Source organism: Phoca vitulina, unplaced genomic scaffold (assembly GCF_004348235.1).
Source record: "Phoca vitulina isolate PV1807 unplaced genomic scaffold, GSC_HSeal_1.0 scaffold7, whole genome shotgun sequence".
Taxonomy (NCBI): Eukaryota; Metazoa; Chordata; class Mammalia; order Carnivora; family Phocidae; genus Phoca; species Phoca vitulina.
In genome coordinates, this window is record NW_022589710.1 from 47,692,105 (window position 1) to 47,718,342 (window position 26,238).

Genomic DNA, 26,238 nt, shown 5'->3' on the forward strand with positions numbered 1-26,238 from the left:
ATATGGAAAGAAAATGTTTTATATTTTAACCCTCACTCAGAATTCAGTGCTCAGCCTTTGGTGAAGCATAAACTTTGCCAATCCTTACTTTACTGCCAAGTCCCCATACATGTATTTTGCTTGTTCCATGCAGGTCTGTACTTATTAGCAGTGTTGTGTTAATTTTCCCAAGTAATTTTACATGGTAGCTCTGTCTTTCTGAATTTTAAGTGAACTACTCATGAGAAGAGGCCAATTTTCACTTCTCACAAAATCTGCTCTTCTCCCCCATTGTACTCGGGACGGCCCTCTGCATCTACGTAGGATCTCAATGAAGGTACAGAATCTTCTTCCCTGTCTAGGGGAATAGGCGCATAAGTTTGTCTCACCACTTGAAATAGGAAAAGAACAGACCAGAACAGTCCTATCTACTACCTTCTTTTCACAAACATGATCTGAATTCCCTTATCTATGTCCAGCTAACTCTACAAGGTGATGAGAAAGGATTTCTTTTAGGGACAGTCAATTCTTCTGCTAAGAAAAAGTAGGTAGTTTAGTGTAAGAAAATAAGTGCTGATTTAGTAAGTTATCAATCTAGAGAGGAAAGGGAGAGAAGCAAAACTGGTCTCAGTGGACTAAACCTCTTCTCGAAAGGTTCACAAAACCCACTCCTCATAATTTGCATTTCTCTCAAATAGCACCCACCTCTTATCAGGAGCTGCCCTGGAAAGATTCCTGTCGTGCTGTCTCTCTTTTCGCCTGTCATGCCGGATTTCATCCCTCTCACGTGCCTCCCCATCCTCTGTGTGAACAGAGTTGAAAATTACTTCATCACTATATTACCCATTAATATTTGGAACAAGAGAATATTCTTTAACCCATGACAGATAATTCCATGAATTTCTTTATAGTCACATTCAGCCCTTTTAACTCACTTGCAATTAATTTAAATCCAATAGTATTTGTTTAATTTTTGAATGTGAATTCCAGAATCATGCATGCAGCTCAAGTGTTTAGAGGTAAAGTATACTGATGACTTTAACTTAATTTGAAATGCATCAGAATTGCAAGGTGAATTGATAGATGGATATAGAAAGATCAGTAGATAGATGATAAAGCAAATTAAGCCATGTTAATTGTTAAAAAAAAGTTAACTGTAGAATCTAGGTGGTGGAGATATGGATGTTCATTGTATAATTCTTTCAACTTTTCTGTGTGTTTCAAAACAGTCATATTAAAATTTCAGCAGGGCGCCTGGGTGGCTCAGTCATTAGGCGTCTGCCTTCGGCTCAGGTCATGATCCCAGGGTCCTGGGATCGAGCCCCGCGTCGGGCTCCCTGCTCGGCAGGAGGCCTGCTACTCCCTCTCCCACTCCCCCTGCTTGTGTTCCCGCTCTCACTGTGTCTCTGTCAAATAAATAAATAAAATCTTTAAAAAAAAATTTTTTTTTTCCAGGAAAAAATTATGTGTAAATTTACCCTTATATTTTCAAAGATTGGCTGAATAAAGAACCTTTTGCTCGTGGTCCACAGGGGCTGGTTGTATCTTGATCTCTACCCACTGTGTTTATGTCTATCTTCATTTTCTCTTCTCTCTCCAGTCTGAAGGGATACAGCTTTGGAGCCAGCCTGTCTGGATTCAAATCCTGTTCCTATGATAGATTAACCATGTGACCTCATACAGGTCACTCAACCACTCTGAGCCTTAGTCTCCTCCTCTGTAAAATGGTGACAATCCTAGAACCACTGCAAGGGGTTGCTGGAGCCAGGATTATAAAGGCAATACATGTAAAGTGCTCAGAGTGGTGTCTTCTATAATAAGCAATCAATAAACATTATTTCTTTTTAATATCTGACAACACATTTTTCAGAATTTTAGCTAATTCCTCAAGAACCATTCTGTGTTTTTTGTTTTTAATTTCTTACCAGTGTAGAGACTTAGATATAGGGAAATCTGACTTCTAATTACCTTTAGTGGCTAAGTGTATGTACAACAGGCAGGTTTTTATATCTTGCCTCACTAAGTCATTCATATATGATTCAAGAATGTGGATCACTACTTATAATTCTGGTTACTTCTCTATAGCTGAACTCTGGACTCCTATAACCAATTGCCTGCTTGACACCTCCATCTTAAACTTAACATGTCTACAACTAAACTAATCTTTCCCTCCCAAATTTCTTCCCCTGCAGTCTTCCCACTATTAGTAAATGGCAACTCAATCCCTCCCAATTGCTCACGTCAAAAGTTGTGGAGTCATCCTTGACTTTTTCTTCCATACCGCTACCTAATCCATAAGCAAATTTTGTCAGCTCTCTCTCCATGGTCTGTATCTGACCATGTTTTCCCTGCCTCTCATCATCATCTCTCATCTGGTTACTGCAATAGCCCTCCAAATGGTTTCCCTACTCCTCCACATGCCCATTTCACAGCCTGCTCATATATGGCAGATCATGCTGCTCTACTCCAAGTCTTAACTGCTTCCCATGTTATCTGAAGTGAAAGCCATGTTGCTAAAATGGCTGAAAGACCACACATGATCTGGCCACTACTCTTCCTATTTACTCTAACTACTCTGACACCTCATCTACTATTCAGCTTTCTTACTCCAATCCAGCTATACTGGCTCCTGCTTTTCCTTTAACACAACAGGTATACTCCCAACTCAGGGCCTTTGCACTTGCTGTTCCTTCTATCTGGGATGCTCTTCAAAGCCCCAGATATCTACAAGGCTCACTTCCTTACTTCCTTCAAGTTTCTGTGCTAATGTTACCATCTCAGAAGTGAGGTCCATTCTGACCACCCTCTCCTTCTGGCACTTCCTGTTTTATTTTTCTCCATAGCAATTATTACTGTACTATTATCCCTAACCATCTAGTAATGATAATTAACTTTTTTGGTCTGTTTACACTCACTAGAATGTTCACTACTATACCCCCAACCTAACAGAAATCCTTGTGTCTAGAAGAGAACCTTGCATATAGTAGATGCTCAATATGAATTGAGTGAATGAATAATTGTACTAGTCTAGGATTTATTAACGAAACAAACTGCCCTCACAACTTCCTTGAATTAGAATTACTCTTCTCACTCTAAATGAATTAATACACCAGTGTAAACACTAAATAAAGCCAGAGAGAAAATATTGGCAGATTTAATGATTATAGGTTTATTAGCCTACAAGTTAGAAAAAGTGGATTATTTTACTATGTGGGAAAGCTGAATTATTCAGTTGGAGATCTCATTTTTCTAAGTTTCGAGAAAATTAAAATGAGAGAAAAATCAAGCCCATCACTTGAGTAATACATGATTTTTAAAAGTACATTACTCTGAACTTTAAAAATGTCCACTGTAGTCCCATACTGAAGGCCCTTCTTTAAATACATACTCTTAGGGCGCCTGGGTGGCTCAGTAATTAAGCGTCTGCCTTCGGCTCAGGTCATGATCCCAGTAACCTGAGATCCAGCCCCACTTGGGGGGGGGGAGGGGAGGGTCCCTGCTCAGCGGGGAGTCTGCTTCTCCCTCGCCTGGCTCTTGTGCTCTTGCTCACTCTCTCTCTCTCCCTCTCAAATAAATAAAATCTTAAAAAAATACATATATATTATTTTCTACTGCTACAGCTCAGTAGCAGAAGTTACTCTTTCATTTCTATATTATTTGTGAAATATCTACATTTTCTTTATAGGTGTGTATTAATTTTGTGTGCAGTAAAAACAACAGTGAGTCTCTAAAATGAGATATGTATTGTTCATATTGTAAATTCAACTGAGGAAAGAGAATGTCATACCTTTTTCCACATGGGTTTTGATCCCAGCTCTTCTCTCCCTGGCTTTCTGGGCCATTTCTCTAAGTTTCTCTTCATGTTTCTCCTTTTCTTTTTGAGCCATCTTTCTCTCTACTTGAGCACGCATTTCTACAGCTTCACGAGCCTGTTAGTAAAGTTGAACGTTAAATAAGACATGGTTGGGGGAAAAGTTACAGCTATCATCCAATAACCTGACTGAAGTTTGGCTTGAAAGAGCAGGTATAAAGAATTCAGATTTGTTACTGCTGGTTAAAACAAAGATTCTTGTCCACTAAAAGAAAGCTTGCCTGGAAGACACTGCAAACTTAGATTTTTCACTCTGGAAAATGTTTTAGTGGTTGAAACTTATTATAATGAGTCCTATAATCTTGTAAGTCACTGTTTCACTAATGCTTTCTCAGAAACAACCCCAAAAATAAAAATTAAACAAGACTCTAATAAAGAAATTTTCAGTATCAATAACATAGCAGGAATTGGTTATGTGTTCAAAATCAAGCAAATCTATTTAAGATAAAGCCTTTAGCAAGAGACTTTTATGAGGGTGCTTGCGGTGACGCAGGAGATACACTTTTCTGTGTTCTAACTGCATGCCATGATGTATGTGGACTTCTAGGTCACACACATTAGTATTAATGTCATAATATTAATAGACAACCAATATTACGACTATCATTTTCTATAGCATTCATCAGAATGTTTATTTGCCTTTCTATGCTACCGACCATTTGGGAGACATCTGTATTTAAAACAGAAGAAAAAAAAAATGAAATCTAAAAACAGCAGTCGATCATCTCTTTAAAAATGAGATCGGGGCGCCTGGGTGGCTCAGTTGGTTAAGCGTCTGCCTTTGGCTCAAGTCATGATCCCAGGGTCCTGGGATCGAGTCCTGCATAGGGCTCCCTGCTCAGCGGAGAGTCTGCTTCTCCCTCTGCCTCTGCCCGTCTCTCTCTCTCTCTCTGTCAAATGAATACATAAAACTTAAGGAAAAAAAAATAACAATGAGATTAGCCTAGTGAACCATCGTTCTGGAATGTCGTGAGGAAGCTGGATCGCCAGTGGTAGGGTGTGTGCACAAGTCTACAAAGGCTGAGACCAGGTACAGAGCTGCAAACAGCACATGCTGTCTCTGGCACACGTGCCACAGGTGCGAGCCTCGCTGGGTACTCAGTACTGTAACTGAAACAGCAGTGTCTTCTGTAAATCAAACCATCAGGCTGAATGGCTTAAAATTTACAGTGATGTGTCAATTAAGCTGGAATGAACAAACAGTATCTTAGGTAACCAAAAATGGATTTACAAATTATCAAGAGCATTAAACCCTTTCATTATAAGAGACCAACCTTCCGATCAGCAATATAGAGGGCTTCGGCCAGCTTGGCAAAGTTCTCATTGATGTGAACTGTCTGCAGGCCTCTTCCATCAGCAGCCAGACGTTTGTCTAATGGAATTGTATACCCCTGTGTGACAGCAGGCAGAAAACACCGGTCATAAAAGAGCAGCAATAGATTCTTTAAAATTAGATTTAAATATGTCCATTTTGACGACCACTGAGCTGAAGTTCTTCTTCTTACATCTTTCTTCACAATTATGCAACAGCAGCAGCTAACACCGACGACTTCGTGTGGAGGCCAATTCAAAGCACTTCCCATCTGCGGTCCCATTTAACCTTCACAGTAACTCTGGAAGGCTGGTAACAATGTGTTTCCATTTCACAGATGCTGCTGCTGAGGTAGGGAGCTTAGGTAAATGTCCCCAAGGGCACACAGTTAATAAATGGATGAGCTAAAATTTAAACTTGGGCAGTGTGATGTCAGAGCCCAAGCTCTGAGCAAATATTCTCATGTTAATAATTGTGAGTTATAATAAAAGGAAATTGCTATCAAATAGCTAAGCAGTTGTTCCTCAAGTAATAGAACAGTCATACAAAAGTGGAACAAATCACTAAAACCAGAGAATATATAGGTAGTTTAATGTGTGGTACTATTTTAATGACTTGTCAGATTCTTAGAATACTGTAAGTTTTAGTAAATGGAAAAAAGATAAGTTATTTGACAGACAACTGAGATTCTTCCTGTTCTGAAATTTTGCACCCTGTTTTCACTAACTCAAGGAATATGCTTGAACATCCACCAGGACATTTCAGGCTTAGCTATATTTTTCCAGATTTATGACTACATTCCCAAATGTTGACCTCTTGTCTATAGTCTTTACTGCTAATACAGGGAAGTGTTAAGAATCAGCTCAAGATACCACATAGTTACATATACGTTAATCAAGCCAAAATGGACTACCCAATAATTTTTTTGTTATAGGATGTGTGCATAACTTTCTTTAGGAAATAATTTATATTTAATCTACAAATTAAAGTGGCCTTCTTCACTCATCAAAAATAGAATTATGAAACACAACTTGGGGGAAATGGGGAAATAGTGATTAGAAAATATATTTCAGGGGTGCCTGGGTGACTCAGTTGGTTAAGTGTCCGACTCTTGGTTTCAGCTCAGGTCATGATCTCAGGGTCCTGGGATCGAGCCCTGTGTTGGGCTCTGCACTCAGGGCAGAGTCTGTCCATCTCCCTCTGTTCCTCCCCTGCTTGTGTGCTCTCTCTCTCTCAAATAAATAAAATGAAAAAGAAAAAGAAAAAGGAAGGAAAATATATTTCACATTATTTTGCAGATACTTCATGACTCCTGGAAGCGTTGGTGCTTAGAGATATGAAGGATTTAAAGAGCTTATGCACACATTGTTATAAACAGAAAAAAATGTTTAAAAATTAAAGCACTGAATATAGCCAAACATTTATTCTGTTTTGTCATATTATCATTTAAACTGGTTTAAGAAATGATTTTAGATTATCAATTTCTAAATTTTCTAAAGAATACTATCATTCATGGATATGTTACTTTATTCTACCTATCCTTTCTCTATATGCTTCTGATAACTACAATTCACTAAAAGAATCTACACAGTATTCATGTGACTGGAATACTATGTTTCTATTACATTAAAAAAAAGAAAGTCACATAAGTTGGGTGTTCCTTTTTGAAAACACTCAGCTAAGTGAGATGCTGAGGATTTAATGAAAGTTTCTGAGGCTAAAGCTCCTTCCTGTTTCCCAGTAGGTTCTAATAGTAGGAGACTGATTTTATGAAACTTAATTACCTTTGCATTTTTCCAGTTTGAAATACAAGGAGGGATCTTCCACTCTTGTTGCTCCTTCACGGTCATCTGAGTGGACAAAAGAATGGAAGAAGAGACATTTTCCAATTTGTAGTCCAGCTAAAAACCTATGTACAATGTTCTCTTCAAAGACAGTTCAATAAACACTGACATGTGAATAGATTTAGTCAAAGGTCAAAATTCCATTTGTTTGGTAGCACTATATACTATGTTCCCATACCATGGATTCTAATAATAACTTTAATATAAAAAATGGAAAATATTCTACAAATTATTTTTGACAATTATAAATGCTGGTGAGTATTTTTCCATATTTAAAGTGATGTGAGAGGCACCTAGGTGGCTTAGTCAGTTGAGTGTTTAATAACTCTTGGTTTTGGCTCAGGTCATGATCTTAGGGTCATAGGATCAAGCCCTGCACTGGGCTCCGCTCTCAGCGGAGGGTCTGCTTGGGATTCTCTTTTCCTCTCTCTCTGCCTCTGCCCCTCGCCCCACTCATGCATTCACTCTCTAAAATAAGTAAATAAATCTTTAAAAAAATAAAGAATTGGTCTATTAAAAAAATAAAGTGACAAGACTTCTTTAAGATGAAAATTTGTTCTTTCAGTTGGATAATAAATCATACCTAAAAAATGCCACTCAGATTATCAGAGGCCTATTAATCCCTCACTTCCTCTAACTATGATAATATCCTGCTTATCAAATAGCAGACCCTGTTCATTCCATTTAAAGCAAGGGTCAGGCTAATAACATGAAAACTAAAAGCTAACATTTTACATACATTCTCATAAGCACTCTGGAACTACACATTATAGTCCTGAGTGGGTCCTTATTTGATCTTAAAAATCATATTAAAAAAACAGTAAGCATGGCAAAATGTACCTGTATAGGCATCTAGACTTTGTTCTATGGGAGGTTACTTATAAAATTAATAATCATGAGTACAAAAAAAGATGTTAGACTACAGCAAAGATTACCTTTCGGCTAGGAGAATGCATGACAGGTGCAGGAGGGGAAGGTGGTCCTCGGGGAATTTTCTTATTAATCCTGAAGGATAAATCAAAGCACAACCAGAGAGTGTTAGACATTTTTCCATTTTGGTTAATATGTCTCAAGTTTCCCCTTCCCATTTATAAAGCTTCAAACATATACAAAAACAAATAGAGTTTATAATGAATGTTCATCTATCATATATCAGTCACTCAGCGTCCACAACTGTTAAATCACAGCCAACCTTGTCATCATCACTATCCGCCTCACCTCCACAATATCATTATCATTTCACAGGGTAATATACTTTTTTTTTTTAAAGTAGGCTCCACAACCAACATCAGGCTTGAACTCATGACCCCAAGATCAAGACTCACATGCTCTACCAACTGAGCCAGCCAGGTACCCCTACTCTTTTCTTTTACTTCTTTATTTTTTAAGAGAGGGAGTGGGGAGAGGGACAGAGAGAACCTCAAGCAGGCTCCACACTCTGTGAAGCCTGACGTGGGGCTTGATCTCACAATCCTGAGATCATGAGCTAAGCTGAAATCAAAAGTCAGACGCTTAACCGAATGAGTACGCAGGTGCCCCTACTTTTATTTTTTTAGAGTGGGGGGAGGGGCAGAGGGAGAGAGAGAATCTTATGCAGGCTCCATGCCCAGTGTGGAGCCTGACATGGGGCTCAATCCCGGGACCCTGAGATCGTGACCTAAGCCAAAATCAAGAGTTCGATGCTTTACGGACTCAGCCACTCAGGTGCCCCATTTTTTTTTTAAACAGCTTTATTGAGGTACAACTGACATGCAATTAACTATACATATTTAAGTGTACTGTTTAAGTCTGACACAAGTATACACCTGTGAAACCTATCATCACAATCAAGATAGTGAACATACTCATCACCTCCAAGTTTCTGCACGTCCTTGCCTATCCTTCTTGTTCCTCTCATCCCCTCTCCTCCCCTCCTTCACCACAGGCATTGATCTACCTCCTGTAACTACAGATTAGTTTTCATTTTCTAGAGTTTTATATAATTGGAATCATACAGAATGTACTTGTTTTTGTCTGGTTTCTTTCACTCAACATAATACTTTTGAGATTCATCCATGTTATTTCATGTATTAAAAGTTTACTCTTTTTTATTAAATTAATTAAAAAATTATTTTAATATCAATAGTATTCCATGTATAAATGTCCCACAATTTATCCTCTCACTTACTGATGGATATTTGGGATATTTTGCTCCTCTCATATCTTTTTTAAGAATAGTGTTTTATTGGGGCGCCTGGGTGGCTCAGATGGTTGAGCCTCTGCCTTCAGCTCAGGTAATGATCTCTAGGTCCTGGGATCAAACCCCATGTTAGGCTCCCAGCTCAGCATGGAGTCTGCTTCTCCCTCTCCCTCTGCCTCTCCCCCTGCTTGTGCTCTGTCTCTCTCCCTCAAATGAATAAATAAAATCTTAAAAAAACAAAAAAAAACAAAACAAAACGGTGTTTTATTCTCAAGAGGCTACCTACTTACTTGAACCTTGGAGGCTCCATTGGATCTTTCTGCATTTCCACCATCCGAATAACTCTCTGTTTAGCTCCAGAGTTGAAAGCCACTCCTTGTTGAGATGGTGTGTATCTGAAGAATGCAGATGAAACTAAAAGTATAACTAGTTCAAACTCAATAGGTATTTTTCTTCTGTTATAATTCTAAGCTAGACTATACTGTCAATTCCTTTCATAAAGTATTAATAGAAAGTAGCAAAAATATTTAGGCAGAGCAGATAGCAATGGAAATAAGAGAACTAAGAGCAATAATGAGTTGTAAGCAAAATGTAAACTAGAGTCATATTAGTTTGCAAATAATCCATCCCTGGCCATTTTCCACCATGGAAGGCATGGTGTTCAATTTCACAGATAAGAGGTCTAGAAAATGGTACCTATTTTGTAAGTTTGCATTTGCAGAAGAAACGCCCCATAATATTCTCAGCAGGCAGCTTAGAATTAGTAGTTCTTCACTAATCATAGGTTGTAAAACAGAGAAAAAATAATAGTAGCAGCTCTATAAGCTGATTTTTCCTGTAATACCTACATGTGAATCATCTCTCTACATAAGGATTTAGTTGAATGAAATCCTTCAAAATGTATAAGTATTATAAAGATGCCTATTATTATATAAATGGTATTAGTACACTACCAATATTCTGTTATTATACTACTATTACATGTTATATAACTACTATTATATAGTAATTATGACATAATATTATATAAATATATGTTATATAAAGCCTATTATATACAAATGGGAAACTATAAGTAATATTTGCAGTTTGGATCATATGCTGTAATTATTAATTTCTAAAAACAAAAAATATATTTTGAAAATAGCCTAATAGCTAAATATCTTCTAAGTAGATATCTTTAAAAAATTCTGCTTTCAATAGTCTGCACAGAGTCAATAGGCTTCAGGTCATTATTCAAAAAATTACATTTTCAACTGTGACTAAGTAGGATAGTGAAAGAATACCAGGACCCCCAATCCCAATCAAGTCCGACGTGAAACCAAGACTTCCAGGCAAGATCATACCGAATATATTGAGCAGGAGCCAGTTTATCAGCAGCTCGAACTGGCATGGCTGCAGCAACCTTCTGTGATACAGATTTTTCTAAGGCTACTCTTGTCTTTTCTGTTATCTGAAATAAGAAATACCATATTGAGTGGTTTGAAAGTTAATAAAGATGTAGAAAGTCATCTAAAATACTTATATCTCTCTCTCTCTCAATATCCTATTACCTCTTTAATGGCTTCTTCATCAGGTCTTTGCAGGTCTGGGTCATCTGCATTCATGACTTCCTTGGGAACCAGGTCAGTATACTTGCTATAAATGACCTAAAATGTTCAAACACAAGCAGGCTCAAGAAAAGCAGAGAATGAAAAGAAGCAACCTCATTAAATAATTTCAGAAGTCAGCACACTTATAAATTTAGGACACAGATTTTGTCTTTTAGATTTTAAAACCAAGGAAGCTTAAAATATATACACAAATTACTGCCCTGGCTATATAAGTTAATAATTTTCCTTTGACCTCATGCATTTAAATTATTTGAGATCTTCTAATCAAGTCAGTATCCAAATAAATTGCGCCAACAAAATCTTATGCATCAGTGATCCGTATTTTTGAGGCTAAGACTTGAAATTAATGATGATATAAATTGTCTATAGCACCATTATCTTGGATTACAAGCTCATCAGAATTTAAGTCAGGTTACCAAATAATTTTCAAATTCACTGGGCCTGGAAAATTTCATTGACCTCACTCTACTTATAATGTTTGTCTTTTCTGGCATCAACTCTATTCACAGACTAAGAAAATGAACACGTGCCATGGTCAAAAAACCCAGAACACTTTCTTCTGTGGGGCAAAAGAAAAAAAAGGAAAACCAAAACATATTCTATATACACAACTTATTTTATACTCATTATCCAAATTTAGGACGGCTATAATTTCTACTGGGCTCACCATGTTTCTATGAAGCTGACACTGATGTGGTAGCCTGCATCAGGCTCCCTGCTCAGCGGGGAGCTTGCTTCTCCCTCTCCCACTCCCCCTGCTTGTGTTCCCTCTCTCGATATATATCTCTCTGTCAAATAAATAAATAAAATCTTAAAAAAAAAAAGTCAGATGCTTAATTGACTGAGCCACCCAGGCACCCCTCCTTTAAGCTATTTTTAAGGAATGTCATGGTAGAATGCAATTATTGATATAAGACTTTGGTTTATAGTAGTAATTCTTGAAGGTCTTAAGTACCTGGGAATTTGGTTTTCTTTCATATTCCCTAGTTGTTCTTTATATGTGTATCAAAAATTCCTGACTCAAGCAGCAAAATCTAGAATGCTGTTTATTTGTTAAATTTCCAGTACCTCTGGGACACCTGGGTGGCTCAGTCAGTTAAGTGGCTGCCTTCGGCCCGGGTTATGATCCCAGGGTCCTGGGATCGAGTCCCACATCGGGCTCCTTGCTCAGCAGGGAGCCTGCTTCTCCCTCTCTCTCCTTCTGCTTGTGCTCTCTCTGTCAAATATATATCGAGAGAGGGAACACAAGCAGGGGGAGTGGGAGAGGGAGAAGCAAGCTCCCCGCTGAGCAGGGAGCCTGATGCAGGGCTCGATCCCAGGACTCTGGGATCATGACCTGAGCCGAAGGCAGATGATTAACGACTGAGCCACCCAGGCACCTCAAGCATCCGACTCTTGATTTCGGTTCATTTCATGATCTCAGAGTGGTGAGATCAATCCCCACATGGGGCTCCATGCTCAGTGTGGAGTCTGCTTGCCTCCCCCTCTGCTTCCACTCTCAATCTCTCTCATAAATAAATAAATAAGTAAATAAATAAATAAATAAATAAATAATTAAATAAATAAAAAAAATCTTTACCAAAAAATAGCTTAAAGGAAATGCAGGCTATTCTTAATTTCTTATTCTAAACAACAAAGCAAAAAATAACTCCTGGCTGGGCGCCTGGGTGGCAACTGCCTTCGGCTCAGGTCATGATCCCGGAGTCCTGGGATTGAGTCCCGCATCGGGCTCCCTGCTCAGCAGGGAGTCTGCTTCTCCCTCTGACCCTACCCCCTCTTGTGCTCCCTCTCTCACTCAAATAAATAAAATAAAATCTTAAAAAAAAAATACTTCCTGGCCTATACAACCTGACCTGGCTTTGCCTACAGCTTTAATCTCCCCCTGTACCTCTCACTTCCTCATTCATTATGCTTCAATCACATTAGCTCTTCCTGTTTTTTGAACACAACATGCTTTCCCCCCGGAATTCTGGGCCTTAAAAGTGTTGTTCCTAGTTCTTCATGTGAATTCTCAAGCTCTGAGTTTCAGTTCAAAGGTCATGAATGCATTGATGAGGCCTGTCTTGACTACCACGCTAAAGCAACCCTTCCCCACCCAATCACTCAGTGTCACAGCACTCTTTGAGTACTGTCTTCAAAGCATTGCTCACAGTATGAAATTATTTCCCATTTTACTTGTTTATCTGTATCTCTATTAAAGTAATAATAATAGGTAAAATTTATTAAGCACTTATTCTGTGCCACTCTTCTTTTGCTTTATATATATTAACTACCTGAACTTTTCTATCAACCCTGAGGTATGTACAATGATTATACCTATGTTACTGATGAGGAATCTCTTATTCATTAAAGTTATCTCCAGGGCCTGTAACAATGCCTGGTCCACAGGAGGCATTCAAGTCAATATTTTCTGTACAAATGAATGAATATATGAATTTTAGAGATGCTCAATTCTATGCTAAAGGTGATGATATTGTAGGCCCTACAGAAGGTTCTCTATAATCTGTGGATTTCCCAGAAAAAAATATCTCATGGCTACAGAGAAACCTCTAGCTTGTTTTTCTCAGGAATGAGACAAAGGATCAGGAAAGAAAGTGTAGACAGTTTACCACAAAACATGACCACTGATATGTGAGCTGCTAGTGTCACCATCCTCTCAGTGTTCATTTGGAAGGGACCTAAAACTCACTCTGGGGACAAGAGTGAGGCTCAGTACATTAAGATCACACAGCTAGTAACTGACCTCAAAAGTCTTCTTTTCAAGATTGAAAAATCTGTACCACATGAGTTTAAAATTACATAACAATACTCTAGAAAATAATATCTAGACTATGAAGAGTTAATTACTTTTACACAGCAATCATTACAGGAAGGGATTCTATGTAAATGGCTCCCTGGTAGTCATATATGCTCAACATAAAGTCTCAATACTAATTTAGCATGCAAGAGCCATTTGCTGCTTCTTATTTGGGTATTCCAAAGTTAATAACCCTTTAAGTGAACATCAATAAGATTCTAGCATCTCACAAAGCTGAGTGAAGGACGTCTGAAGAGCAAGATTCCTCCATGGTAATTAACTATAAAACCCCAAATTTTTATTGCTTGAGACCAAATGTGCTGAAGAAACTCAGTATATCCCAGGAGGCAAAGGGGCTAGGGAGGGTTATCTGAAAAAATACAATATACTCTAGAAGGTATGAGGAGCACAAATGAGCTGTGTGAACGATATAAAGCAATAACTCATCTGTGAAACTTTATTTTTATTACTGAAAACTGGCAAAGGACTGGACTGACCTGACAGGATAAATCTGTCAACATATTCACCAATTTGGGGGGTAAAAAGGAAACACCATCTTTAGACTTAGCTTGTTTGTGAAATCATATGAACAAGGCAAAATACAATTTATCTTGGCGTCGGTTTAAAGCTGCTGGGAGTTATTTTTTGGGGGGGAGGAATTTGGGGGGGAGGAAGGGGCTGAAGGCATTCTTTATCATGTATGTAACATTTCCCATAGAACTATTTCAGAAGGAAAAATGTAAACATCAAGGCTTTTTATTTCAAGATTTATCACTCAAGTCACAACTGGGGGGAAAAAAGGATTTAGTTCCATCAAAATTTAATTCAAGAAATGTTTTTCCCTACCAATTTTGTATTACTATAAGTCTTGTGTATACAGTATTTATTTTACATGTAGAGAGCTCTATGGCCTTAGACTTGCCCTAGAATATTATCCCTTGCAATCTTGCCTTTTTTCTTAATCTCTTATACCCACGGCTAGCATTTACCATTCTTGACCTTTCACTATTAATATTTCAGTGAGAACTCTCAGGTTTCTGAAGAAAACCAGATCCCTCTGACATAAATCAGAAATCTTTGCACTATAATGTAAATTCAATAATCCAATAAACTGTTTTCATCCTATGCCAAAGACCTGAATATCAGCCTCCTGAATGATAATAAATTTTTAAAGCCCCATTTTAAAGCCACATTTAGTAGCCAATCCCTACTTCTAAAACAGGAAAATCAGTGGTTTTATAACAGGGCATTGCTGCCTCCTCCAAGGCACTACAGGCATTTAATAGGTAGTGGCAGTCATGCTAAACATTATACACTGTTCAAGACAGTCCCAAACAATCAAGAAGTGTCCCCCTCCTCCAACATGCATTTGCCAACATATACTCAGTTAATGTTGAATTATTAAATGCATTCAAAAACTTCATGCATTAACCCACCCACTTTTTAAAAAATTGAAATACTTATTTATTAAATTTGTGTAAGAAGCTCAAATGTATATTCCAGGGCATAAAGTCCAGCAAGGAAATACATCCACCAGGAACAATGTTAGAACAGTCCAAGTAGCCACTCTATTCACTATCTTTCTTCTCAATTCATTCAGTGCCCTGCTCATTCTGTTAAAAAATCTTCATTGTGTGTGGGTGTGTGTTTAAAGACTTTATGTTTTTAGAGCAGTTTTAGGTTCACAGCAAAATTAAGAGTAAGGTACAGAGATTTCCTATATACCTCCTATCCCTACACATGCATAGCTTCCCCCATTAGGATTAGGGTTAGAATCAGGGTTGAACCTCTGAGTGGTACCTCTATAAACTACTAGTTTTGGATTCAACTGTAGTGGCTGCATTATAGACAAACATGTAAAGCTTTCAGCGTACAAAGGAATATTACTTTAAAGACCTTTTCGGCCAGAATACGGAAATCTAAAAATAAACAGTTCTAACATTTCTACTCTACTTTCAAAACAAAATAATTACCAACATGTTAGAGAATGAAAAAAACTTTCAGACATTCTCTGGGCATCAGAGAAAATTTGTGGTTTCCAATCTTGAAATTTAATGCAAAATGGGCTAAAACGGTATGTCATTCAAAATTATCAACCTGCCAATACCAAACTACTGTCCTAAAGTTTTGCTTTTTCCTAACCAGTGAGAGGAGAGGCAGTACATACCAATAAAGAATAGTGATTATTCCAAAGAAGAAGAGATGTATCAAAAGAAAGGCAGTTAAAGCCCAGTGAAGGCCTCCACGGCACAGGGGACATTTACAGTGTATGTCCTGCTGTATAGGGACCTATTTTTCCTTTTGCAGGAATCAACTATGCTTCCCTACTGGCTCAGAAGTGGTTTTCTGTTATTCAATGAAAACTGCTATTGCTTCTCCAATAATAACTGATGAATGTCTGTGTACCAAAATCTCAAGCACTAAGTTAGATGCCAAAGAGGAATCCTAAAGATATAATCTCTGTCCTCATAGAGCTTACAGTCAAATGACATAGATAGTGGTGAAAGGTTAAGCACAGCGAAAGGTGATGACTGCTATGATAAACATAGGGAAGAGGAAGAAAGGAAACCCCATATAGCCAAAGAAGCTTAGGAGGAGTACCCTGAAACAGTGAAGAGCGAGCTGCGATTTGAAAGCAACAGAAATGAGTCGAAGAATAGGGGGAGGGCTTTCCCATGCACAGGAGGGCATGCCCAGGAAGTTCCCATGGTAAGACAGAACGTGCCATATTAGGGAAGCTGCCAGTAGTTCCTCACAGCAGATCTTTACAGAAAATGCCTGAAAGCTTTTTCTTCTTTTTTTAAAAGATTTAAAAAAATGTTTAAGTCATCTCTACACCCAGTGTAGGGGCTCGAACTCACAACCCCAAGATCAACAGTTGTGTATGTTCCATCGACTGAGCCAGCTGGGCGCCATGAAAGTTTTTTCTTCTTTAACAACCACGCACAATGGTGATTATTTTGTACTGAAAATAAACAGAATGGCTAAAACTGGACTTTTTACTTTTGGATTTCAGTATTGTGGTCATGAGAGTTGAGGCTAGGCTAGAAAGGTAAGGAAGGGGTCAAGTGTGCCATAAGGAGCTTGGCTGGTTACCTTAAAGGCCGTGGAAAGATTTTAAGCATGCACACTTGTGTGTGTGTGTGTGTGTGTGTGTGTGTGTGTCTGTGTGTGTGGAGAGAGAGAGAGAGAGAAAGCTAAACAAATAAACAAGGATGAATCTGTTTTTCTAGGCAGGCAGAACAAATGCCAAGGAGATGGGTTCAGACTCTGCTGTGGTAAATAAAGCAAGAAATGATAAGGGCCTGAATTAAGTAGCAGAGAAGGGCATATACTTGGGAAGTGTTAAGAAGATAAATCATGGTGACCAAACAGATGGAGGGCCTAAGGGAAACACAAAGGAATGGAATGAGTGTTCAGCAAAGTCTTTTTAGAGAACACATAGCTTTATGTGTCACATCTGACATCTGAATATCCTTTGACCCAGTAAGTCCACTAAGAATTTATTTTACACAAATATTCATGTGCAAAAAGGTATTTGTACATGGATCTTGAATACAGTACTGCCTGAAAAGTAAAAAATTAGAAACCACCAATGCTTTTTTTTTTTTTAAGAAACAACCAATGCTTAAAAATAAAAATTCAGGCCTAAGCACACCATGGAATTATATATAGATCTTTTAAAAATAAAGCAGACTAGGGCGCTTGGGTGGCTCAGTCGGTTAAGCCTCTGACTCTTGGTTTTGGCTCAGGTCATGATCTCAGGGTCATGAGATTGAGCCCCGTGTTGGGCTCCATGCTCAGTGCAGAGTCTGCTTGAGATTCTCTCTCTCCCTCTGCCCCTCCCCCTCCCCGTGCACATACTCTCTCCCTAAAATAAATAAATCTTAAAAAAAAAAAAAATAAAGCAGACCTATATATACTAATAAAAATCTTCAGAACATATTAAGTAAAAAAAGCAAGTCTATGAAAGTTATGAATATTAAAATCTCATTCATGTAAAAAAAGATGTTTGTGTGTTTGTATATAAAGTGGGAATATGTATACATCAATATCTAAATCCATAACAAAGATCTGGAAGGATGTATATCATTATAGTAACAGTACTTACCTCTAGGAAGTGAAGTGGGAGAAGTAGGCAGAACTGTATATACATACTTATGTACTGTTGATATCTTCTACAGTAAGAACTTATTATTATTTAAAAAAAAATCATTAAAATAATGGGAAAAAAGAACTCCCAGACTTTTAGCATAGTCAATCAGAAGTTATCACTGCAAGTCGCTGAGTTAGAGAATAGAGAAGGTAGATTAAGTGGAATATTATCCACTTAGGTTTGGGTTTGATGAGCAGTGCTTTGGGAAAATCTAATAGCTTTGCCCTTGCAGACACTAAGATAGAAGGACCTAGAGCCCAGGAGAGAAAACTGGGCTGGAGACACAGATCCAACAGTCACCAAAGTAAGTGGCAATTTTAGCCAAGGGAATAAATTAGATTAGTCAAAGAGATGATGTTGTGAGAAACAAAGTCTAGAGACTTTTGCCAGAGTTTATCTCAGCAGACTGGCTGAGGTGAGGCTCTATTACAGTGAAATGAAGAATGAAAGAAAGTGAAGAAGTAGAGAGAACAGATAACAAGCAAAAAGCTTGAAGACAAGTGAAGAAAACTAGGTGGAAATTTGGTGGTAGCTAGAGAGAGTCCTGAGGGTAGTCAGGGAAGAATTTTCTTACAAAAGATGAGATGAGAAAAGCAAGCATATTTAAAAGCTCACAGGAAGGAGCCAGTAAAGGAGGGGAGGTGAAAGTCATGGTTAACAAGAAGAATAAAGAAAAAGTGAGGCTGTAAAGGAGAGGGTAAGGAATGAGATCCAGGATACACTACAGCACATCTGGCAAGATTAGGTTTAGATACAAGAGCTTTCTTATAGAGACAAAAGGAAAGGTCAAGACAGAAAGCCACATGTAGGATAAAGAAAGCAGACAATTTTCTTCCACTAGTCTTTATATGCAAACAGATGTCACCTAGTCACCTGTTAAGCTGAGAGGAGATGGAGAGGAGGAGGAGCTAGAGGTTGGAGGAACACCGAGGGAGCCCAGTTGAAACCCAAGATTTGCATGACAGTGAAACTGTTTTCCCTAAGAACTCAGGGACCCTGATGCAGGAGCAGAGGATGGGCTGTCATTAGTGCTATTGTAGAGGGTAAAATGAAAATGTTTCCAGGACAGCGAGACAAAGGACAGGTACTGAAGGTTCTCAAGTATTTTTCCCAACATCTTCAATTCTAAAGATATCTTTACCTTTATGTGGAGCACTTATTTACAAGGGAAAAAACTAGGTCTTCTTAAAAACAGTTCCCTGGCTCTGAGTATAGCTGCTCTGTGATGAGATTATTTTAAGTAAATTTTATTTTTGGTCTTTGGATTACTTTGTAAGCAGGGCCATCATAAATCTGGATAGCAAGTGCCAGTCTTATACTTAAGGGAGAAAAAAGTTTGTGTAATTCAAATGAACTGTTAAAGTAATTAAATATCTATGTAAGTACTTTGTAAGTTCACGAGAAAGAATCAGAAGACTATACAAAAAAAATAATTTTTTTTTTTGTGGGGTGCTAGAATTGTAGATTTTGAACAATTTTCTAGCATTTAAAAACTGTTAGTACTATAAAAGAGCTTAAAATAATTAGAATTTAACAATTTCAAATTGTTTTTAAAATGTTAAACAAATAGATGAAAACCCCAAGTATATATAAGTTTTCATCAATTTGGGAGACTTCAAAGGAAAAAGTCATTACTATTATGAAGTCATAATATTGTTCATATTGTTATGAAGTCCTATCTTCAGTTAGCCTAAGTATATTTCATTGGCTACTTTTTTTTTTTAATTCTGAGAGAGCATGAGAGCGCACGAGCAAGGGGAGGGGCAGAGGGAGAGGGAGAGAGACAGAGAGCATCCTCAAGCAGACTCCCCACTGAGCGTGGAGTCCAACACGGGGCTTGATCCCAGGACCCTGAGATCATGACCTGAGCCGAGTTGGAGGCTTAACCGACTAAGCCACCCAGGTGCCCCTCATTGCTACTTTTAATAAAACTAAATGGCCAGATATGTACCATTTACACACAATAAAAAACAAAAACAAACAAACAAAAAACGTCTTCAAAAGATATTTATCATTGAGAGGATTACCTTGTCTTTTGACTGTCCTTGCCGAGCAATTGCATCATATTTAATTTTTCCTTCAGCATCCACCTGAATGGCCAGTGCATTTGACATTTTTTTCTTTCGCCCCATATCAAGTGGATACTGGGCCACATGGATCTCTGGAAAAGCACCTCCATCTCCAAAATCCTATGTATTAAAAAGAAAAATAAGAATATTTAATTGTAATTTCAGATTCAAGATACATTCATTCATTCAACAATTATCGAGATGTTGTTATGCTAGATGCTAGAGATATAGCAATAAAGAAAACAGAGGTCCCTGGTCTTGTACAGTGTACATCCTAGTGGGCACAGATATAAAAAGCCTAATCTTTGGCTTGTGATAAATGTCTTGAAAATATAATGGGACTGCAAACAGAGGCTACTTTCAATAGGGCAGGGACGGCCTTTGTGAAGAAGTAACATGAGCTAAAGCCTGAATAATGAGAAATCAGGCATAGGAAGATCTGAGGGAAGCATTTTCTAGGCAGAGCAAATAGTGTGAAGGCCCTGCTGCAAGAATGAACTTGGAATGTTCTAGGAAACAAGTGGATGTGGGTCTAGGAAACAAGCCCCGATGTGGGGCTGGAGCCTGCTGAGGACAGAGGAGCAGACACACAGGTGATAAGCTTGCATGGGTAGACAAACACCAGATCATGAAAGGGCTTCTAAACCATGGCAACAAATCTAGATTTTTATATGTTTATATATATTAAGAAATTAAGGACAGTGTTTAGGACAAGGAAAAGATTTTTAGTTTTAGCATATATAATTTTCTTAGTGAGTAACCATTCAAGCTATAATTGCGCAGAAATGTAAAGAATTTTTTCTTGGAACCAGACTTTCATAATGTATTTATTCATGTTCCACGAGAAGCAAATAAACAGAATAGGAAGGCTCAAGAAATGAGTTCACCATTTTTCTAATGGTGACTGTATACAATTATTTAGAAGAGAGAACTAAGACTTCTAAAGTAGAACAAGCTAAGTAAAGCCTGTTGATGAAGTTTAGCCTTACAAAAAAAAAGTAGCTCATCAAATACACAAAGGAATATTAAATATAATTTTTAAATAATTTTGTTAAATTTAGTAATATTTGCTTAGGACCTTATTATAATGTACAAAATATAATCCACACTCATTTAATTCTTGTATTTCTTCAACATCTCATATTTTCCTATGGAAAAAATTCAAGTTTAGAAAAGTTAAGTGATTTTTTTTTTTTTTTTAAGATTTTATTTATTTATTTGACAGAGAGAGACAGCTAGAGAGGGAACACAAGCAGCGGGAATGGGAGAGGGAGAGAAAAGCAGGCTCCCCGCTGAGCAGGGAGCCCGATGTGGGGCTCGATCCCAGGACCCTGGGATCATGACCTGAGCTGAAGGCAGACGCTTAACGACTGAGCCATCCAGGCGCCCAAGTTAAGGGATTTTCCCAAGATGTCATAGCTAGCATATGCAGGATTTGAACTCAGATCTTTTGACTCCAAAAAACTTTGTATTTTCTACTGAACTAAAATTCCCTTCTTTTAGCTCAAAAAAGGGCAAGTCAGTACTACCAAAAAATGATAGGAAAAAAATTTTTTTTTAAATTTTTATTTAAATTCTAGCTAGTTAACATACAGTGCAGTATTAGTTTCAGGAGTAGAATTCAGTGATTCATCACTTACATACAAGATAGGAAAAAATATTAAAATCAATCATTTAGAGGAGGTTTGATGGAAAAACTTTACGGAACAACTTTTTTTTAAGGTTTTATTTATTTATTTGACAGAGAGAGACTCCCCAAGCGAGGGAGCGGCAGTCAGAGGGAGAGGGAGAAGCAGGCTCCCCGCTGAGCAAGGAGCCTAATGTGGGGCTCCATCCCAGGACCCTGGGATCATGACCTGAGCTGAAGGCAGAAGCTTAACTGACTGACCACCCAGGCGCCCTGAAAATAACAACTTTTATAAGACCTCCTCCTTCAAGAAATATTCCATTAGATCTTGGACATGTGATTTCCTAGGTACAATATGCTGACTTGCTGAAGAAAAATTTTGACCTTTTTAAAAACAAACAATAAAGCTAAGGGAGACATTTTCTTATAAATTAGGTAGAAAATTGTTAAAGCATTCCCGAGAAAGGTGCTACCTGTACCCACGCCATCAATCTGACACATGCTCAGATTTGCTGGGGTTCTTGAAAGATAATAAGCACTTCAGAACTGTGGATGTGGCATTATGCGGTCATTAAGCTTACCAGAAAATCATAGCTTTTACTCTGAAAACTAGAACAAAATGCTTTCTGCATAGAACATTCACTCCCCTACAAAAGCATTCACAGTATTTCCAGATTAGCTGGCCATTTTGGTTTGATTTTCAAATAAACTGTTCTGTTCCACCAGGATATATGAAACCTTTAGTCAAGTAAGATTTTAAGAAGTTAATAGTCCCTGAATGTCATAATGCTGAAATGGAAATATGGATGAGATTTCTGTTGTATGTAAAATGATGCCTGCCACCCCCGCCTTATAATCTATTGAGAGGCAAACAAAGAATATCTAGCATCCCTCCAAAGAGACATACTACCCTTCTCTTAGATAATGCCAATCACTACCTTTTTGCCCCAGATAAGAGGGCATTATAGCCTCCTTGATAATCTTCTATTTTGCACAAATTACACTATCAGTGAAAACAAAAGCAACAACAACAATCCCATAGTAATTTTAGTAAGACTGGCCTTCACACATTAGAATTAATAAGGTCTAGAGGAGAGCTGAGAAAAAAAACAAGGAAATTTTTTAGAAGATATGATCTAGTTGGGAGTTTGTCTTCTAGGCTCTATAGAGTGTTCTGGTAGGTAGGGGGAATCCTAAACATGGGAGAGACTGAGAATACAGATGGCATCTTATTGGGTGCAAAGAACAAATTTCAGTCCAATGAATACTTAGTTCACTAGGATCACCACTTGGAGGCATATAAAAAAAGGTAAGGGCATGAGCCCTTCACATTTGTAAGGTAAAAATCACAACCATAAAAGAACAAAATGTAACAAAGTGATAAAGCGAAAATACCTGGGTACAAAAATGAATGGTATAAGAACAGAGAATTTTAGTAGGGCAGGGACTTTCCTTGGGAAGTGGCGGAAGGAAATTTGCAGGAGTAAGAAGGAATATTGAGAGATGGAGAAGAAAAAGGCTTGATCAAAGAGGAAGTGGTCTCGGGGAAGCAAAATAGTTAAGTCTCAAATATTTGCTTTTCTCCCTAGATGAAAAAGATGGTCAAGCATGGGAAATCTTCCCTGGAATTAGGGAAAGGAATATGTATTGAATTGCAGTACAGGATACAGAGTAACTAGGAGGACAGGTACTGCCAAAGATGTTTGTTTTTTGGGAACAAGCTAGAGATATAAAAAGATCATTCCAGATTTCTTCTTTCTCCCTCACTGCCTCCAATTCTACCATCAAATTCTCTTAAACCTTAAAAAATTTACCTAATCCGTATATTAGACCTATATAAACATTCTCAAATTGAAGACAAGAAAACAGATGAAGGGAGGTCAGGATTTGCCCAGGGTCACACAAACAGTAAGAAGCACAGGTATGATGCAAAAACACTTATTTTTATTTATTCTTTTAAACTACTTGCCAGTGCTCTTGCCACTATACTTAACGGGAAGGAAATCAGAAAAAGAAATGCTGCTGGAGTTTTCCCTGGAGGAAGGCTGTCTCTGCAGGGTTATGTGGCATTGTGCGTTCAGGGAGAAGGGAGGGAAAGGCACCCGAACATGGAACTCATTCTTTCATTTTCTCCTCCTACTTTCCCATTATTTTCCATATGCAGTAATTGCTGATTTACAGAGGGTATGTTAGTTTCTTTTGTACATGTTTAATAGTTGGACATAAGAAGAGATATAAGCAGATACAATTCTCTTGTGATCACAAAGCAGCGATAATAAGCCAGAAGAAAAAGATCAGTGCCCTAAGGGGAGTACACGTCTTACGAACACACAACCAGGATTTCTAGCATATTGGTATTCATGTGCAGAGGTTCTAGGGTTTAAATTTATTTTACAAGCGTTAGCACAATTACTTACCTCTAATAACCGAGGTATCCAGCCTTTCCGGTACCCGTATGGGGGAGGTTCTCTTCGGGAGGAGACCAGTGAGGTCTGTCGTGATCTCTGGGATCTTGCCTTTTCTTCAGCCTCAAGCTGGTCCTGAGATAGCTGAGTAGGTGCAGGTAAAAAGCTATAAGCAAAGATAATAAAAGTCAGAATTTTAAAAAATTCTTACATTTGATCATTGCAATTTGGCCATCAGAGACTATTTTACTATAATACTTTTTCCCTTGAGCAGAAGGTCAAACATTTTGATGATTTACGGCAGTGTTAAATATCAGTCATTTTGTCTGAAAAGAAATAAATACTCAGAGACATACAATAAAAAACGTTTGACTAGGATGCAGGCAAATGGTGCCCAGAATAAAAAAATTGATAGTTCATATAATAGATAAACCATAAACTATTGAGTTTTTATGCTTTCTTGTAACAAGCAAGGAAGCATCCTCTATTACCCAGGGGCCAACTGTCTAGTATATGGTTGCCTTAGTGTCTTTACTACTTTCATACTCCTTATTTTTAACTGCTTTACTTTTATGCTTCTTACTTTTAACTATTTTAGTGTCAATACAAAAAAATAAGTATTAGTACTGAATGTAACAAAGAGGTGGATAAAAGAAAATACAAGTTGCATATTTAACTGTGTTTTCCCAAAGGTATCTAGTTTAGAATGCAATTTAAAAGTTAAGAGGTCAAAGATTCAAAGCAGAAATTCTAAAGATGTAGTCTGTTATTCTTTAATCAAAGCAGCCTTTCTACCAAGCAATTCTTAGCAACTTTGAAGTATGATAAATATTATTATAGAGATACCCCAAAGGACCACAAAAGGATCCCAATAAATGAATAACACATTTAATGGAAAAGTTAAGGTTTCTTTGTGATTCTTGGCTAGTAAGCATATTTGAGTAAACAATAGAACTTATTTATTCAAAATATTTACTGATCACTTGGGTGTAGGTACTGTGCTAGGTATGCAAGACTATAAACTGAGAAAGACAGGTTACAGTTTTGCAGAGGCGAGACAATCCCTCATACAAATCCATAATTACAAATTCTGTTAAATGATGAAGGAAAAGTATAGAGTGCTATGACAACATACATAAGAGGGATCTAATCCGGTCTAGAGAGTCAGGTACTGTGATGGTTAAGAGCCCAGAGTTCAAATCCTACCTATGCCAGGTAGTAACCCAGTAAGTTACCTACCTCTCTGAACCTCTGTCTTCTCATCTGTAGAGACAGATCGAAAGACTACCTACCTCACAGAGTTGCTCTAAGTACTAAATAAGAAAATCTATGAACCCCCGGCACTGTGTCTAAATACTGTTCAATACATACTTGATTATTCGGAGCTCCTCCAGTTTGGGTTAGTTGCCCCCATCCATGCTCCTACCAGACTCCCTATGCACCACTACTATAACATCCATCTTACTGTATCAGAATCATCTACTCATTTACCTTTCTTTTTCTCACTAGACTAAGCAACTTGCAGGAATCATGCCTTCTGCTTCTTTTATCCCTAACTCTCCAGGCATTGTCTAGCTCACAGCAAGGGCTACTTAAATGTTTGCAGGAGAACTAAATTCACTCTGCCCTTTGCACTCACCATCTTTATGTCACTACAATGTTATATGCCTTCAGCCATCTCAAGATCTTCACATTTGCTATTCCATCTGCCATAAAATATTCTATTTCAGAACATTCTTTCCTATAGCGCTTTTATAGAAAATTCTTCCCCAGTTTATTCATTCATATTTAAAGATTTTAATAAGTAATCTCTACACCCAACATGGGGCTTGAACTTACAACTCCAAGATCAACAGTCCCATGCTCTACTGACTGAACCAGCCAGGTGCCCCCATCCTAGGTCTTTCAGTCTTTCCTTTTTAGCATTCATGTCTCTTCTCAATTATACCTCCCCACAGCTGTTTTCTGACCACCTCATCCAAAACGGCAGCCCCGCATTTTGAGTCACTCTGTCCTTTTATCTTTATTTTATTCCTAGTAATTACTACCTGAAATCGCATTTTTTTTAAAGATTTTATTTGTCAGAAAGAGAGAGCGAGAAAGCACAAGCAGGGGGAGCGGCAGGCAGAGGGAGAAGCAGGCTCCTCGCTGCACAAGAAGCCTGATGTGGGACTCTACCCCAGGACCCTGGGATCATGACCTGAACAGAAGGCAGACTCTTAACTGACTGAGCCACTCAAGTGCCCTGAAATTGCATTATTGATTTGTTTACACACACACACACACACACACACACACGAATATGGTCTGTCTCTCCTAGAATATAAGCGCTTTGAAAATAAAGGAGTTTGCCAGACGGGTTTAATACTGTAAAACCAGCACTAGA

At 38.0% G+C, this 26,238-nt stretch overlaps 1 protein-coding gene across 2 annotated transcripts in view; it reads right to left on the bottom strand.

Moving 5' to 3' along the window:
• The window catches only part of SNW1 (SNW domain containing 1), a 32,281-nt gene that overhangs the window by 3,686 nt on the left and 2,357 nt on the right, over positions 1 to 26,238 (bottom strand). For both annotated transcript variants that reach the window (XM_032405694.1, XM_032405693.1), the window contains exons 2-11: positions 23,865 to 24,018; positions 19,779 to 19,940; positions 10,739 to 10,834; positions 10,532 to 10,638; positions 9,476 to 9,580; positions 7,942 to 8,011; positions 6,947 to 7,012; positions 5,125 to 5,241; positions 3,767 to 3,908; positions 685 to 781 (exon numbers count right to left, since the gene is read on the bottom strand). In XM_032405694.1, the coding sequence (XP_032261585.1) occupies positions 685 to 781; positions 3,767 to 3,908; positions 5,125 to 5,241; positions 6,947 to 7,012; positions 7,942 to 8,011; positions 9,476 to 9,580; positions 10,532 to 10,638; positions 10,739 to 10,834; positions 19,779 to 19,940; positions 23,865 to 24,018 (1,116 nt within the window). The remainder of the gene's footprint in view (positions 1 to 684; positions 782 to 3,766; positions 3,909 to 5,124; positions 5,242 to 6,946; positions 7,013 to 7,941; positions 8,012 to 9,475; positions 9,581 to 10,531; positions 10,639 to 10,738; positions 10,835 to 19,778; positions 19,941 to 23,864; positions 24,019 to 26,238) is intronic.